Source organism: Castor canadensis, chromosome 9 (genome assembly GCF_047511655.1).
Source record: "Castor canadensis chromosome 9, mCasCan1.hap1v2, whole genome shotgun sequence".
In the NCBI taxonomy this organism is placed as follows: domain Eukaryota; kingdom Metazoa; phylum Chordata; class Mammalia; order Rodentia; family Castoridae; genus Castor; species Castor canadensis.
The window spans coordinates 151,109,446-151,122,070 of NC_133394.1; the positions used below are offsets into that span (position 1 = coordinate 151,109,446).

A 12,625-nucleotide genomic window follows, 5' to 3' on the forward strand; every position below is an offset into this window, starting at 1 on the left:
TACCCAAGACTCGGGGAGGGGGTCCGAGCCCCGTCTCCTTCAGTCCTCTTCTCCGGCTAGGAGGACTCTGGCCTGCTCTACTGCTCGTTCCCTTTCCCTTTTATCCCCCGGTCTCCTTCCAAACCCTCTTCTTCCCTTTAACTTAGGGCATTCTCTCTTCCAGTGCCCAGTTTCCTTACAGTAAAAACAGTGTTCCTTATCCGGGGTCCTGGCGTGGCCCCCTCCCCTGGGTTGGTCCCGGACACCCGCTAGGAAGATACGGGCCATTTCTCTTTGTTGCTTTCGGTTTTCCTTAGCCTGGAACTCCCTGTCCTCCTTTCTCAATTTCTCCTGGGCCTCCCTGTCTTCCTTTCTCTGCCTTTCCTCCCTTTCTTCTGGAGTTTCCCTAGCGGTAAAGACCTTCTCTGCTATTTGTAGCATTTCCCTAATGGTCATTTCCCCTAAGTTTTCCTGTTTATTGAGTTTTCTCCTAATGTCTGGAGCTGCCTGATTAACGAATGAGAGCACCACAGCAGACCGGTGGAGCTCCTCCTCAGGGTCAATAGGGGTGTACTGACGGTATGCCTCGTAGAGGCACTCTAAGAAACCGGCTGGGCTTTTGTTTTCCCCTTGGATGACTGCTTTTACTTTTGCAAAGTTGGTGGGCCTTCTAGCGGCCACTCGGAGACCAGCCATAAGAGTCTGGTGGTAGATTCGGAGACGCTCCCTACCTTCTGCGGTCCCGAAATCCCAATCAGGGCGGCGTAGGGGGAAGGCCTCGTCTATGGCCGCTTGGAGAGTTGTGGGTCTCCCATTATCCCCCAAGACGTTTTTTCTTGCTTCGTTGAGGATGCGCTCTCGTTCCTCCGTCGTAAAAAGAGTATTGAGCAGCTGATGACAGTCATCCCAAGTGGGACGGTGTGTATGCATGATGGACTCCAGGAGATCTATGAGACACTTGGGGTCTTCTGAAGAGGGTGGGTTCTGCGTCCTCCAGTTATATGGATCACTGGAGGAGAATGGCCAGTACTGAAACTGTTGCCCCCCTCCCGGTCCCCCTTGGCCTACCATCCGGACTGGAAGTGTAGGGACAGTTTCCTCTCCCTGTGTTGATGAGGAGGGCCCGTCTTCCCCCTCCCTTTCCCAAACCTCTCGGGGGCGAAGTCTTCGACCCATTCCTCCTCCTGCTGCCAGTCCTGTTGAGGAGGATGAGGAAATTTCCTCCTCCGGGGCACTGGCTTGGCCAGGGGGAGTCACGTATGGAGGCGGCCGATCTTCCTCTGCCCCTGCGAGGGATGGGTAAAGGGGGGAACTCTCTGGTAAGACCAGAGATGGTAAGGGAGTGCCCTATTCTGAGGACCAATCAGGGTGGGAAGAGGAAGCTTCTCCTCCTCCTTTATGACCAAGGCGGGCGTGACTGGGGTTTTAGCCCCGGGAGCCGAACTGGAGGGGTGAGTCAGAAAAGCTGTTAACCAAGGGGGGGGTTCCTCGCCAGATCCTCCCAAACCATAATGTAAGGGACTTGGTCTGGATGGCCTCGATTGCCTGGCCGAAAAATGACTGCTTTAACCTTAGTGATCATGTCTAGGGAGAGGGAACCTTGAATGGGCCACCCGACTCCGAAGGTGGGCCACTCTGCAGAACAAAAGGTGTTGAACTTACCTTTCTTGATGACCAGACCCGCATTTAAGGCCCTTTCTTTAACTTCTGAAAAGTGAGAAAGGACCAAAGACTTTGGGGTTGTTTGTCCCTGTCCCATTGTGGAAGGAGAATCAAACACCAAGAGATAGAACAAAAAGGGTAAAGGCAACAATAATTCCACACACACACAACACTCTCCAGCACTCGCTCAGACCGGTCCTTCTCTCACACCGGTGCACGCCCCATTCAACCTCCTCACCGTCCGACTTGGATATCAGGCCGAAAGGCGTCCACTTGACGGGTGGTTGGTCGATTAGCTCAATTAGTTCTTCACCTGGCGCCAGGATTCCTAAAATGCTCGAGCCCAAATGAGAGGAGAACCTCTCCTGGCAGGACCCTGTGGTCCTCCTAATGAAATTCTCAGAATAAAACTCCCTGGGGATTGGCCGAATCCCCGCCGCAGCCCAAATGGAACACTCAAGTTCCTTCAAATGAGGGTCTTGGATCCCCTCCCAACGCCTAGGACTTGGGATCGCCCCTGCTTTCTCGCGGGCAAGTTCTGTCTCTCAAGAAAATGGAATCTCGGTGGAACCTCCAAATGTTAGGAATGGGAATCCTATTCCCCCGAGAGACAGACAGCCAGGCGTGAATGCAATCAACAAAGCAGAGTTTATTGGGCTGGCTAGCCAGGGTCGAGCTCCCACATGGACACGCAGGACCGGTCAGGAAAACACGACCCTGAGCCTCTTTAGGGGAAATCTTATATAGACCACTACCTGCCGTTACAGCAAAAGCCCACGCAGCACTTAACCAATGATTTTGTAACACAGAGTAAAAGGTCAGCAGTTGCGCGCGTATTTTCGTTATCAACATTGAGCAAGCAGGCAGAGCACATCTTGCACGTACATCCCGTCACCTTTCGCAACCTTCTCACACTCCTCACATTCTATATCCCCGAGCCGAGCCCTGCTGCCCTGCTTATCTTATCTACACGGGGCATCTGGTACCGGTTTCTCCAACAGGGGGGTGGGGTCCGTTGAGACATCTCATTCCTTCTTATCCCTTTCAATCATATGTTCTCCCTCATATGTGGACATTAGATCAAGGGCAAACACAACAAGGGGATTGGACTTTGAGCACGTGATAAAAGCGAGAGCACATGAGGGGTGAGGATAGGTAAGACACCTAAAAAATTAGCTAGCATTTGTTGCCTTCAATGCAGAGAAACTAAAGCAGATACCTTAAAAAGCAACTGAGGCCAATAGGAAAAGGGGACCAGGAACTAGAGAAAAGGTGAGATCAAAAAGAATTAACCTAGAAGGTAACACACACGCACAGGAAATTAATGTGAGTCAACTCCCTGTATAGCTATCCTTATCTCAACTAGCAAAAACCCTTGGTCCTTCATATTATTGCTTATACTCTCTCTTCAACAAAATTAGAGATAAGGGCAAAATAGTTTCTGCCAAGTAGCAAGGGGGAGGGGGTGGGGGAAGAGGGGAGAAATGACCCAAACATTGCACGCAAATATGAATAAAAAAATTAAAAAGAAACCGTCCTCACAGTAAAGGTTAAGAACCTCTAACTAAGCAGTCCACTCTGTTTGGCACCGAGAAGAACACCCACTTCCAAAGGAGTTAATAATGATTCTTTTATTAACAGAGGCTTTAGCCATCTGAAGAAAACTCTTAATTTTTTAACAAAAGGCCTAAAATTCTAGGTCTTTGTTTTGCAAAGCAAACTTATGAAGGTGTGAATTTAACTCCTTTAAAACCTGAGGGCTGGGTGTGGGGTCACACCTATAATCTCAGCTCCTCAGGATGCAAAGACTAGGGAAATCCTATTTAGAGGCCAGTCAGTCAAAAAAATGAGACCTCATCTCCACAAACCAGTCAGGAATGGTGGTGCGTGCCTATGGTCCCAGTGATGCATGAGGGGGGGTAAGGTCTGTAGGTAGGATTTCAGCCTGAAGCTGGGTACAGGCCAAAAAACAAAAAAGGGCCAGATGCTTACTGAAAAATAAAAAAGGGCTTGGGGCTGGGGGGAGGGGGGGGTGCCTCAGTGGTAGAGCCCCTGAGTTCCAATCCTAATACCACCAAAAATAATTTTAAAGACCTCTGACCTCTGAACCCCGCTTGCCTCTTTCACCCCATCTCCCTCAAGCTCCCTCCCCCCATAATCACCAGCTCAGCAGCCATCTCCCTATGCTTACACTGGGCGCTTTGGTTTTCCTTCCTACTTACAGGAGGTGTACTCAGCACTCAAGACCTCCTTTAAGTTACTGGCTCTGAAAAGCTTTCTCAGACACCCCTGTGCAGGGCTAACTCCCTCCCCGGAGCTCCCGAGACAGTCAGGCACAGCGTACTGTCATTTGTCTCCTTTTCTGCCCCATACCCTGGCGCAATCCATGCCTCACCTTCACCGTTAGTCCCTTGGACGAGCACACTTCAGCTGCCAAAGCTGGAGGCTTGGAGAGGTCGCTTCTCAACAACTGTGTGTTGTCACCTCACTGCCATGGCACCTTCCAGAAACAACTGCCTCTCACAGTAGAGGCTTACTGAGAGCCTTGAAACTACAAACCATTCACTGACGCTGAGGACTCAAAGAAGAACACCCATTTCCAAGAGTTTAGAAATGAACTTTTTAATAATACACACAAGGGCTTTGGCCATCTGAAGAAAACTCATTTTTTAACCTAAGGCCTAAAACTCTAGGCCTTTGTTTTGCAAGGCAAATGAACACTTGGTGCAAGCTTGATGCTGACCTCCAATGCTGCTCGAGTCCTCTATCCTGACCAGAAGCTTCCAGATGATGCTTCTTCCTTCCTGCAGCCACTCCAGGCTCTTTGGAGATTGTCTCTGATGCTTTTCTCTGAAGCCCCATGACATGTGACAGTGTGACAACGGTAACATGTAGTCTGCTTCCCTATTCAAACTTTGTTGCTGTACAGCATCAGGTAGGTTGTCTACATAAACCTACCTGACAGGTTGACAACACACGTCAGACAGTGTACCAAAAAGTATAGCTCTCCCCGTCTTACAGAACTAAAGTTCCAAATCACGTACACAGCCACCTTCCATCTCCAACTGTCTTGTGGCTCTTCCCAGCTTTCCACTCGGCAATCTCACCCACACACTCCTCCCCAGCTACAACCAGGCAGATAGGACCTTCCACTGCCACACTCAAGTCTTCAGGTCCCAAAGTTCCAGAGATCAGTCAAGTCACACAGATAACAGCAAAAGGCAAGGAAGGCCATGCCTCACATTTAAAAACAAACAAAACCAGCAAAGCTGTTTAACGGGCACACTGAAAACAACTTTTGATTAAGCCGCCGCGTTCCTTTTGAGAGTATTCCTCCCACAAGCTATCTTTCCAGAACCAAACACATCTGAGGACTGAAACCCAGGTCGTGGTCACCACTACGGACCACAAGAAGCCTGTTATAAGGGAATGAAAAAGCACACAAAAACAGAGAAAGCGACAACCCTCTCGGTCCCCTCGTGGTGTCAGTCCATTAGCCATGAACCTAACGCACAAACAGGAGAAACCTGCCATCAGGACACGTGAGTTCTTGCCTTCTAAAGAAACGATCGGAGATTTCTAGCAAGCGTGTGGCTTCGCATCGTTCTCTCTCCCGATGCCCTCGCTACCTTGCTCTGTGGTCCTCCCAGTCCCCTTAGTGCTACCTTGGGCGACCTTCCTGTTAGTTGCGTGTTTCACAAAAAGACATTCCCTTTGACTTTTCCGTAACTCCGCGTGGGGAAGGGCCCAACAAAACTGGCACGCATTTCTTCTCCCGACCCCAACTCTGTTCCAATGTTTTGTTTTTTGGGGTTTTTTGGTGGTGCTGGGGTCGGAACTCGGGGCCTCGCACTTGCCGGGCAGGCGCTGCCCCACCGAGCCCCGCCCCAGCCCGGGTCGGCTCTGCTCTGTTTCAGATGGGGTCTCGGCTTTTGTCACCCAGGACGGGGCGGTCGCGGCGCTGGGAGGACAGGCGCCGCGGCTCACGACGACTCGCCCTTCTCTATCCGCCGCACCAGCGCCACCAGCATCTCGGCCATCTTGGCCGCCTCCCGCGCCTTCTCCTCGGCCCTCTCGGCCCTGGCGGCCCTGGCGGCCGCGGCGCCGCCGTCCGCGCTCTGCAGGTGGTTCAGGGCGCTCTCCTCCGAGGCCTCCACCTGCGTCTTCGTCTGGATGAGCGTATTGTCCATCTCCCACAGCTTGCCGCCGCTCCGCCCGGCCCCGCACGGCCGCCCGCGCGCGCGCGTCAGCGACGCCATGTCCTCGCGCATCTCGCTGATGACCGGCAGCAGGAACTGCTCGAAGTCCTCCTCGGGCTCCAGCACCTCCACCTCCTCGGGCTCCGCCAGCTCCACCACGTCCAGGGGCCGCATCTCCCGCCGTCCACGCTCACTCGCTCACCTGGAGGCTGGGACCGGCAGTGGCCGCCCTGGCCTTGCCAAAGGCGTGCCACGGTTCGCTTAAGGGGTTTCAGTCTTCAGCTTCAGGACCGCTGGGGGAAGAAACGCCCCACACGCGCACATCCGGGAACAAGATGGACTCGGAGCCGTCCACCAGCCCCGAGCGTGTTTGCAGCCTTTCACGACATAAGCCCGATCCCTTTACGGTTACGCCTAGGGCCTGACCAAGGAGCGGGCGCGCGCACGTAAAAAAAAAATCCTCTGCCGCACGCGCAGGGTGTGCGTGCGCGCGCGCCCGCTCCTCCCCCGTCTGCTTTCTGAAAAGCGGAAGTCACTTCTTCACAGCCTCTGACTAGGTCTGCTCCTCCCCAGCTTTTACTTTCAAGTAGAAGCGATCCCCGCTCGTATTTGAATGAAACTGGCTGGTGTGGTATCCGAACAAGCATAAGGTGGTTTTGTTGTTGTTTTTTTTTTAATTCAACCAGGCACACAGCAAACCTGTAAGTGGGAAAGTAGCTGAAAGTCTTGGGTCATCTCCAGGTTATGTTGCCCCAACCCACTGGGCCTGAAAAACAGCTGGGACCCAGTAAATACAACTTCCGTAGCTGTTCAGCACGTGTGTTTTAGTTGCCAGCCCAGGCCAGCATGGACCGGACGGACGGAGTGTCTCCGGGCCGTCCCAGCGGCTCGCGGGGGACCAGCGCTCTCGCTGTCCAGGCTCGTGAAGACCAGGGTCCCTGCCTCGCCTCTGGAAGGAAGCAGTCGTGAGACCAGGGTGTGAAAGCGTTGTGCAAACACGGCAGGTGTTTATCAAGCGATACCAATAGCAGTGGAAGAAGACAGCTTCACTGGAAAAGACAAGAGGACTCATTCAGGGCGTACGGAACTCCCTCAGCTCGATAAGCAATTTCATAACGCCCCCAAAGACTCGAGCTGACGCCTCACGAAAGACCAGCGAGGACAGCGCTCACCTTCCGGACTCCAGGAAATGCTGTTGAGCGTGAAAACCACAATGAGAGCACCGCACATCCGCTAGGATGGCTGCGATGTAAAATACTGGCAACACCAAGTGCTGGGGAGAACGTGGAACAGCTGGAATTCTCACGTTTTTGATGGATGTCTCCACAGCACACCACAGACGAATGCCCCAAACAGACGTTTATTTTCCCACAGTTCTGGAGGCTAGAAGTCCATGATCAAGGAACCAGGAGATGCCTGTAATCCTAGCTACTTGGCAGGCTGAGATCAGGAGGATCACAGTTCAAGGCTAACCTGGCCAAATAGTCCAAAAAAGCCAGTCTCCAAAATAACCAGGGCAAAGTAGACTGGAGGTGTGGCTCAAGGAGTAGAGTGCCTGCTTTACAAGCATGAAACCTTGAGTTCGAGCTTCCCTGAGTACACCTCTTCAGCCCACCTCCTTCTTGATCTGTCAACCTTTCAAAGTACAGAGACAAGCTTGTTGCCCCACACGTCTAATGTACAATTGTGGGCAGGTGGAGATAACCATTGTAGACATTCTTGTCCAAAACATGGAGAAATGGGAGGTAAAACTTAGCCATTGGTCCACAGGACTTCTGCAATCCAGTCTCAAGGCTTAGCTATAATTCTCCATGACCTTCAGCCCCTGGTTTTGCACGTTGGCTCCTACATCCTTTTTCATGAAAGGTGACAAGAGATTGCCATTGAGTTGTTTCCTCAGTCTACTTCTGCAGGAGTTTGAGGGAGGGGTCCAAACTCCTTTCATTGTGTACCATCTCGGTTCCGTTCAGTCCTTGCTGCAGTGTTATTAGTACTAATACCGTTTTACAAACTTCACAGGTGAAGTTCATCGGAGTTCATTCCATTAGACAAAAGTTCAACTTACAAATCCCTTCGCGATAAAGCCATCTCTGTCTTGGGCTTCTGCCGATAATGCTGAAGAATAAACCCTGAAGCTTCCTAGAGACCCTATAATTGAGAGGATTTGTGAGGAACCTGCTTAGTCCCTGTGAAGAGCAGTTGGTCTGTATGGTACGCAGAGACACTGCCTTTGATGTCTCTCAGATTTTAAAGAATTTATTGTTTTCTTTTTTTCTAGCAGTACATTATACATAATCTTTGCTTGGAGCTGTTTTTTTGGTTTTGGGTTTTTTTTTTTTAACTCAGGGCTTCACACTTGCTAGGCAGATGCTCTAACACTTGTGTCACACCTCAAGCCTTTTTGCTCTGGTTATTTTGGAAATAAGGTTTTGCTTTTTGCCCAGGCAAGTCTGAACCACAATCCTATTTTAGGCGGCCCACTGTTACTGAGATATCAGCTGCGCCCAACTACACCCAGCTTTTTTCTGTTGAGATGGGGGTCTCAAACTTTTTTTGCCTTGGCTGGCCTAGAACCATGGTCCTCCTGATCTCAACCTCCCACGTAGCTAGGATTACAGGCATGGACGATCAACAGCCCGCTTAGAGCTATTATTTAATTTTACATCATTTGCAGTCTGAAGCAGCTGAGAACTCTGTCATCTGGTCATCAAAGTCTGTGTTTAGCAGACCTTGGTTTTGCTTGTCTTTTATTTTACTATCAGCACCAAGAGGAGAGGAGGGGAAGGAGGGAGCTCTGCATGGTGCTGGCCTGGACAGAGATTACAGGGGTGTATGGGTACGTCAGAGGGCATCAACGTACATGAAGCAGGATCAATCAGGGAAAATGAGGCATGGGAAAGAGGAGCCAGGAATTCGGAGATGCACATTATTAATGAATAGCTTGATTAAAAGCACACAAACACTACTCTCTTTGCTTTAAGCTTCCTATTCCCTCACTAAGCTGCAACATGTAGTTTTAAAAAAAGGAGACAGCTTTTTCCCTCTGACCTTGCCCGCTAGCTCAAATGATTACTAGGAGGTGGGGACTGAGCAAGGATATCTTAAGGAAAGACACTTGTCCAGGGAACAAAACATTTAAGAAAATGACTCCTTTAATTACAAAAAAGTTTTTGTAAAGAAAAACATTTATCTCACGGATGGGAACTTGTCTTGAAGGGAACTTCTGGCAGAACCCATCCTTTATTTAAAGGGATGCAAAAGACATCTACATCATAATGATCCAAATTCAATAAACAGTCCAACCTTGGTATCTCTGGGGCCCAAGTGTAACACTAAGAATGATTGGCTGCACCAGAACAAAGGGAAGCACTGATCCCAACGTGAAGTTAAGACAAAACCCCAACCCACTTTTCCCCCATAACTACCCCTGATGTTAGAGCGCTCCATGCACCTGTCATCAGATGTGCCTGCACCCGTGTCTTTGCTATCCTCTATTAGCAAAGGTCTCTTCCGTGATGCTAAACTCTTTTTTACGACAGCCTGGCGACATTGGTACCCAAGAGCCAGGGAGAACCCTCCTCCCTTCTGGAGACCTCCTTCCCGAGCCTCATGGCTCCTGAAGCAGTGCACACTTTCAGTGCACTATATATATTTTATATACATATATATATATAAAATATATATAAAGTATATATACTATATATAGTATATATAGTGCACTATATTTTTTTCTTTTTTTTTTTTTTCCTTAGGGTTCTGAGCGTGAGCTAGAGCGCGCCCGGAGACCGGAAACAGGTGTGCGTGCGCGTGCACGTGCGGATACGTGCACGCACGGCCGCGGGGGACAGACCGGATGCGCGGGCACAAGCACTGGCGCGCGCGGCCGGGCGTGGGCGGGACGCGACAGCACCGGCACCGGAAGCAGCGGCGCGCGCACGGCCGGGCGCGGACGTCACCACGTCGCGCCGGCACCGGAAGCGGCCGTTGCGGGCCATGGAGGGGAGCCCCGGGGGCAGAGAGCCCTCGCGCGAGGCCCCGGCGGTGGAGGCGGCGGCGGACGAGGCCGAACCGCAGGGCGCCGTCTGGAGCGGGGACAGCGGCCATGTGTCCCAGAGCCACAGTAGCGCCTCGGGGCCGTGGGAGGACGAGGGCCCCGAGGACGGCGTGCCCAGCCGGGACCTGTCGTTGCTGCGCCGCGCCGCCGCGGGCTACGCCGCCTGCTTGCTGCCCGGGGCCGGGGCGCGGCCCGAGGTGGAGGCCCTCGATGCCAGCCTCGAAGACCTGCTCACCCGAGTGGACGAGTTCGTGGGCATGCTGGACATGATTCGCGGTGACTCGACCCACGTGGTCAGCGAGGGCGTGCCCCGCATCCACGCGAAAGCCGCGGAGATGAGGCGCGTCTACAGCAAGATCGACAAGCTCGAGGCCTTCGTGAGGATGATCGGCGGCAGCGTGGCCAGGATGGAGGAGCAGGTGGCCAGGGCGGAAGCCGAGCTGGGGACCTTCCCCAGGGCCTTCAGAAAGCTGCTGCACACCCTCGCCGCGCCCTCCCTGTTCACCCGCGCGGCCCCGGCCCGGCCCCTCGGCTTCCAGCCGCCCGTCCTCTTCCGGACCGAGGACCACTTCCCGGGTGGCGGCGACACGGCCTGACCCCGCTGGCCAAGGCCTCGCGATGGCGGAGTCCTGGGCCTAGAGCTGCGCCCAGGGTAACTCCACGCCTTCCCTCTCGGGTCTGAAAGCGGCGGGGGCGGCGGGCGAAGCGAACGCACTGACGCAGAACTGTCGTTCTTCTGGATTTTACTGCTCCACTAACAGCATTACCTTCTGAAGACTTACGTATTTATAGAATCGTGAGAACAGCCACCGAGCCACTAAAGCCTTGGTATTCGGTCCCGACGGGGATTCCGTTCTCCGCAGCCTGCGTTTAGGGTGGAAGGTTCATTGCGAGGCGTTCCGTTCATCTTTGCATAGCCTGGGTTGTAAATGACAAGTGTTGTCTTTTTGCAACAAATTCTGAAGTCGTATTTGGAAGTGTGACCTCACGGTGTTAGATTATCCGTAACAAGTGTGTTTATATGTTGCTTGTCGGTGTTTGGTTAATAACTTAAAAGTGTTAAGTAACATTTTTAATTCTATTGGAAAAGCTTTACTTCTGAAAAGTGTTTTACTTATTACCCGGTTTGTTTAAGCATGCTCCCCATACAGTTTTAGGAGTGGGATAAAAGCGGCTTGGCCTTAACTACGGTTTCAGCATTGTACACTTCTTTCTAGAAACAGGTAAATCATTTGTGTGAGCAAATGGTGTTCGAATTTTGTTTTTTCACTCTGTTAACATGGAAACCTTAAAGGTCCCTTGCAGATAAAACAGGCTTTGATCTAAATTGTATGTTTTGCAAGGTGGCCCTCCTAGATAATAACCTCAAATAAGCACTCCTCTGAGGTGGTTCTTGTCCCATTACTGGGTGTGAGAGCACATCTCTCAGGTTGATAGATGTATCCCCATTTATGTGTTGTGCAATACGTGATGATGTCATTTCACCCTAGCTTTTTCTTTGGTTCACGGATTATAAGTCAATGAATGCCTGAATGTAGAATGCAAGAACAAACGACCCCCAGGCACGGTTTTTTGTTATTGCTGGTGAGACCAAGAGTTAATATCTACATAAGAGAAACCTCAAGTTCCAGAAAGCATAGGAAGCATGCTACAAAAGTTTGTTGATTAATACTTAGGTATTTACTTACGAAACTAAATTAGGTTGAGAAAAATGTATGATAATAAGATCGGTGCTTAGCTTAATTGTATAAAATTGGTTTTTAAAGCTAATTGTATAAAAATTTCTGGCAATACATGTAGAAGTCAAGTCCTGGTTCAGATGATAACATGTGATTAATGTGCAGTCTGTCTCTTAAGGAGCCTTGGGTTCTGAAATTGAAATTCTAGTTAATAAGTGTTTCTGTGATTTCTTTCCCTTTTTTTTTTTAGTATAGCGGGAGAGTTTTTTGAAAAGAAAAGTAGCAAGGAGCTGGGCTCTGGTGGCTCATGTCTATAATCCAAGCTACTCAGGAAGCAGAAATCAGGAGAATCATGGTTCAGGGCCAGCCCAGGCAAATAGTTTGTGAGACCCTGTCTCCAAAAACCCCAAGACAAAAAAGGGCTGGTGAAGTGGCTCAAGGTGTAGGCCCTGAGTTTGAGCACCAGTACCACAAAAAAAGAAAAAAGAAAAGCAAAGAGAGAGCTGGGAGGGGTCCCAAGAGAGGGTGCCTCCGTTTCTGGGATTTCTAAACAAAAGATTTGTTCAGGACCTTCTTATGGGGTATGGAGGTTTGAAGCTGGTTGCATAGTATAGGCTGTAATCCCAGTACTAAAGAGACTGAGGCAGGAGAGTCTCATCACGGCCAGCCTGGGTTCCACAGGAAGATGTTATCTCAGAAACAAAAGAATGGAGCTTGGTGGAACTGAGCTTACCCCAGCTCCTTGGCACTGCCACCTGCAGGCCTCCTCACAACCTCTTCCTCCCAACTGTGACCAGATGAAGAACTAAGAGGACCCTCTGGGTCTGTCTTCTGCCTTTTCCTAAGTCAATGACAAGTGACCCCACTTGTTATTGTAGACCATCTATGCTGCTGGGGCCTGGAGCTTCCCCGCTTCCTAGAGTATAGACAGGGATGGGGTCTAATAAAGCTGGGGGAGGCACCCACCAGTTACCCTGGAGTCGGTCAGTGACTGCACTTGCAAGAGTCCAGTGACTGCTGAGAGCTTCGGGAATCGGTAGGATGTGCCTTCA

The 12,625-nt window shown here is 51.0% G+C and overlaps 2 protein-coding genes across 2 annotated transcripts; one reads left to right on the plus strand and one right to left on the minus strand.

Moving 5' to 3' along the window:
* Window positions 1-4,247: 4,247 nt before the first annotated feature.
* On the minus strand, window positions 4,248-6,224 carry LOC109687280 (MORF4 family-associated protein 1-like). The gene has a single exon (XM_020165113.2). It carries the CDS (start codon window positions 6,012-6,014, stop codon window positions 5,625-5,627), a length of 390 nt encoding a protein of 129 aa, XP_020020702.1. The 5' UTR covers window positions 6,015-6,224; the 3' UTR covers window positions 4,248-5,624.
* Window positions 6,225-9,783: 3,559 nt separating this feature from the next.
* On the plus strand, window positions 9,784-11,788 carry Bloc1s4 (biogenesis of lysosomal organelles complex 1 subunit 4). The gene has a single exon (XM_020165106.2). It carries the CDS (start codon window positions 9,834-9,836, stop codon window positions 10,488-10,490), a length of 657 nt encoding a protein of 218 aa, XP_020020695.1. The 5' UTR covers window positions 9,784-9,833; the 3' UTR covers window positions 10,491-11,788.
* The last annotated feature ends 837 nt before the right edge of the window (window positions 11,789-12,625 follow it).

Coding starts and splice junctions, on each gene's coding strand:
- LOC109687280 (XM_020165113.2), bottom strand. CDS start 6,014: ATGCGGCCCCTGGACGTGGTGGAGCTGGCGGAGCCCGAGGAGGTGGAG.
- Bloc1s4 (XM_020165106.2), top strand. CDS start 9,834: ATGGAGGGGAGCCCCGGGGGCAGAGAGCCCTCGCGCGAGGCCCCGGCG.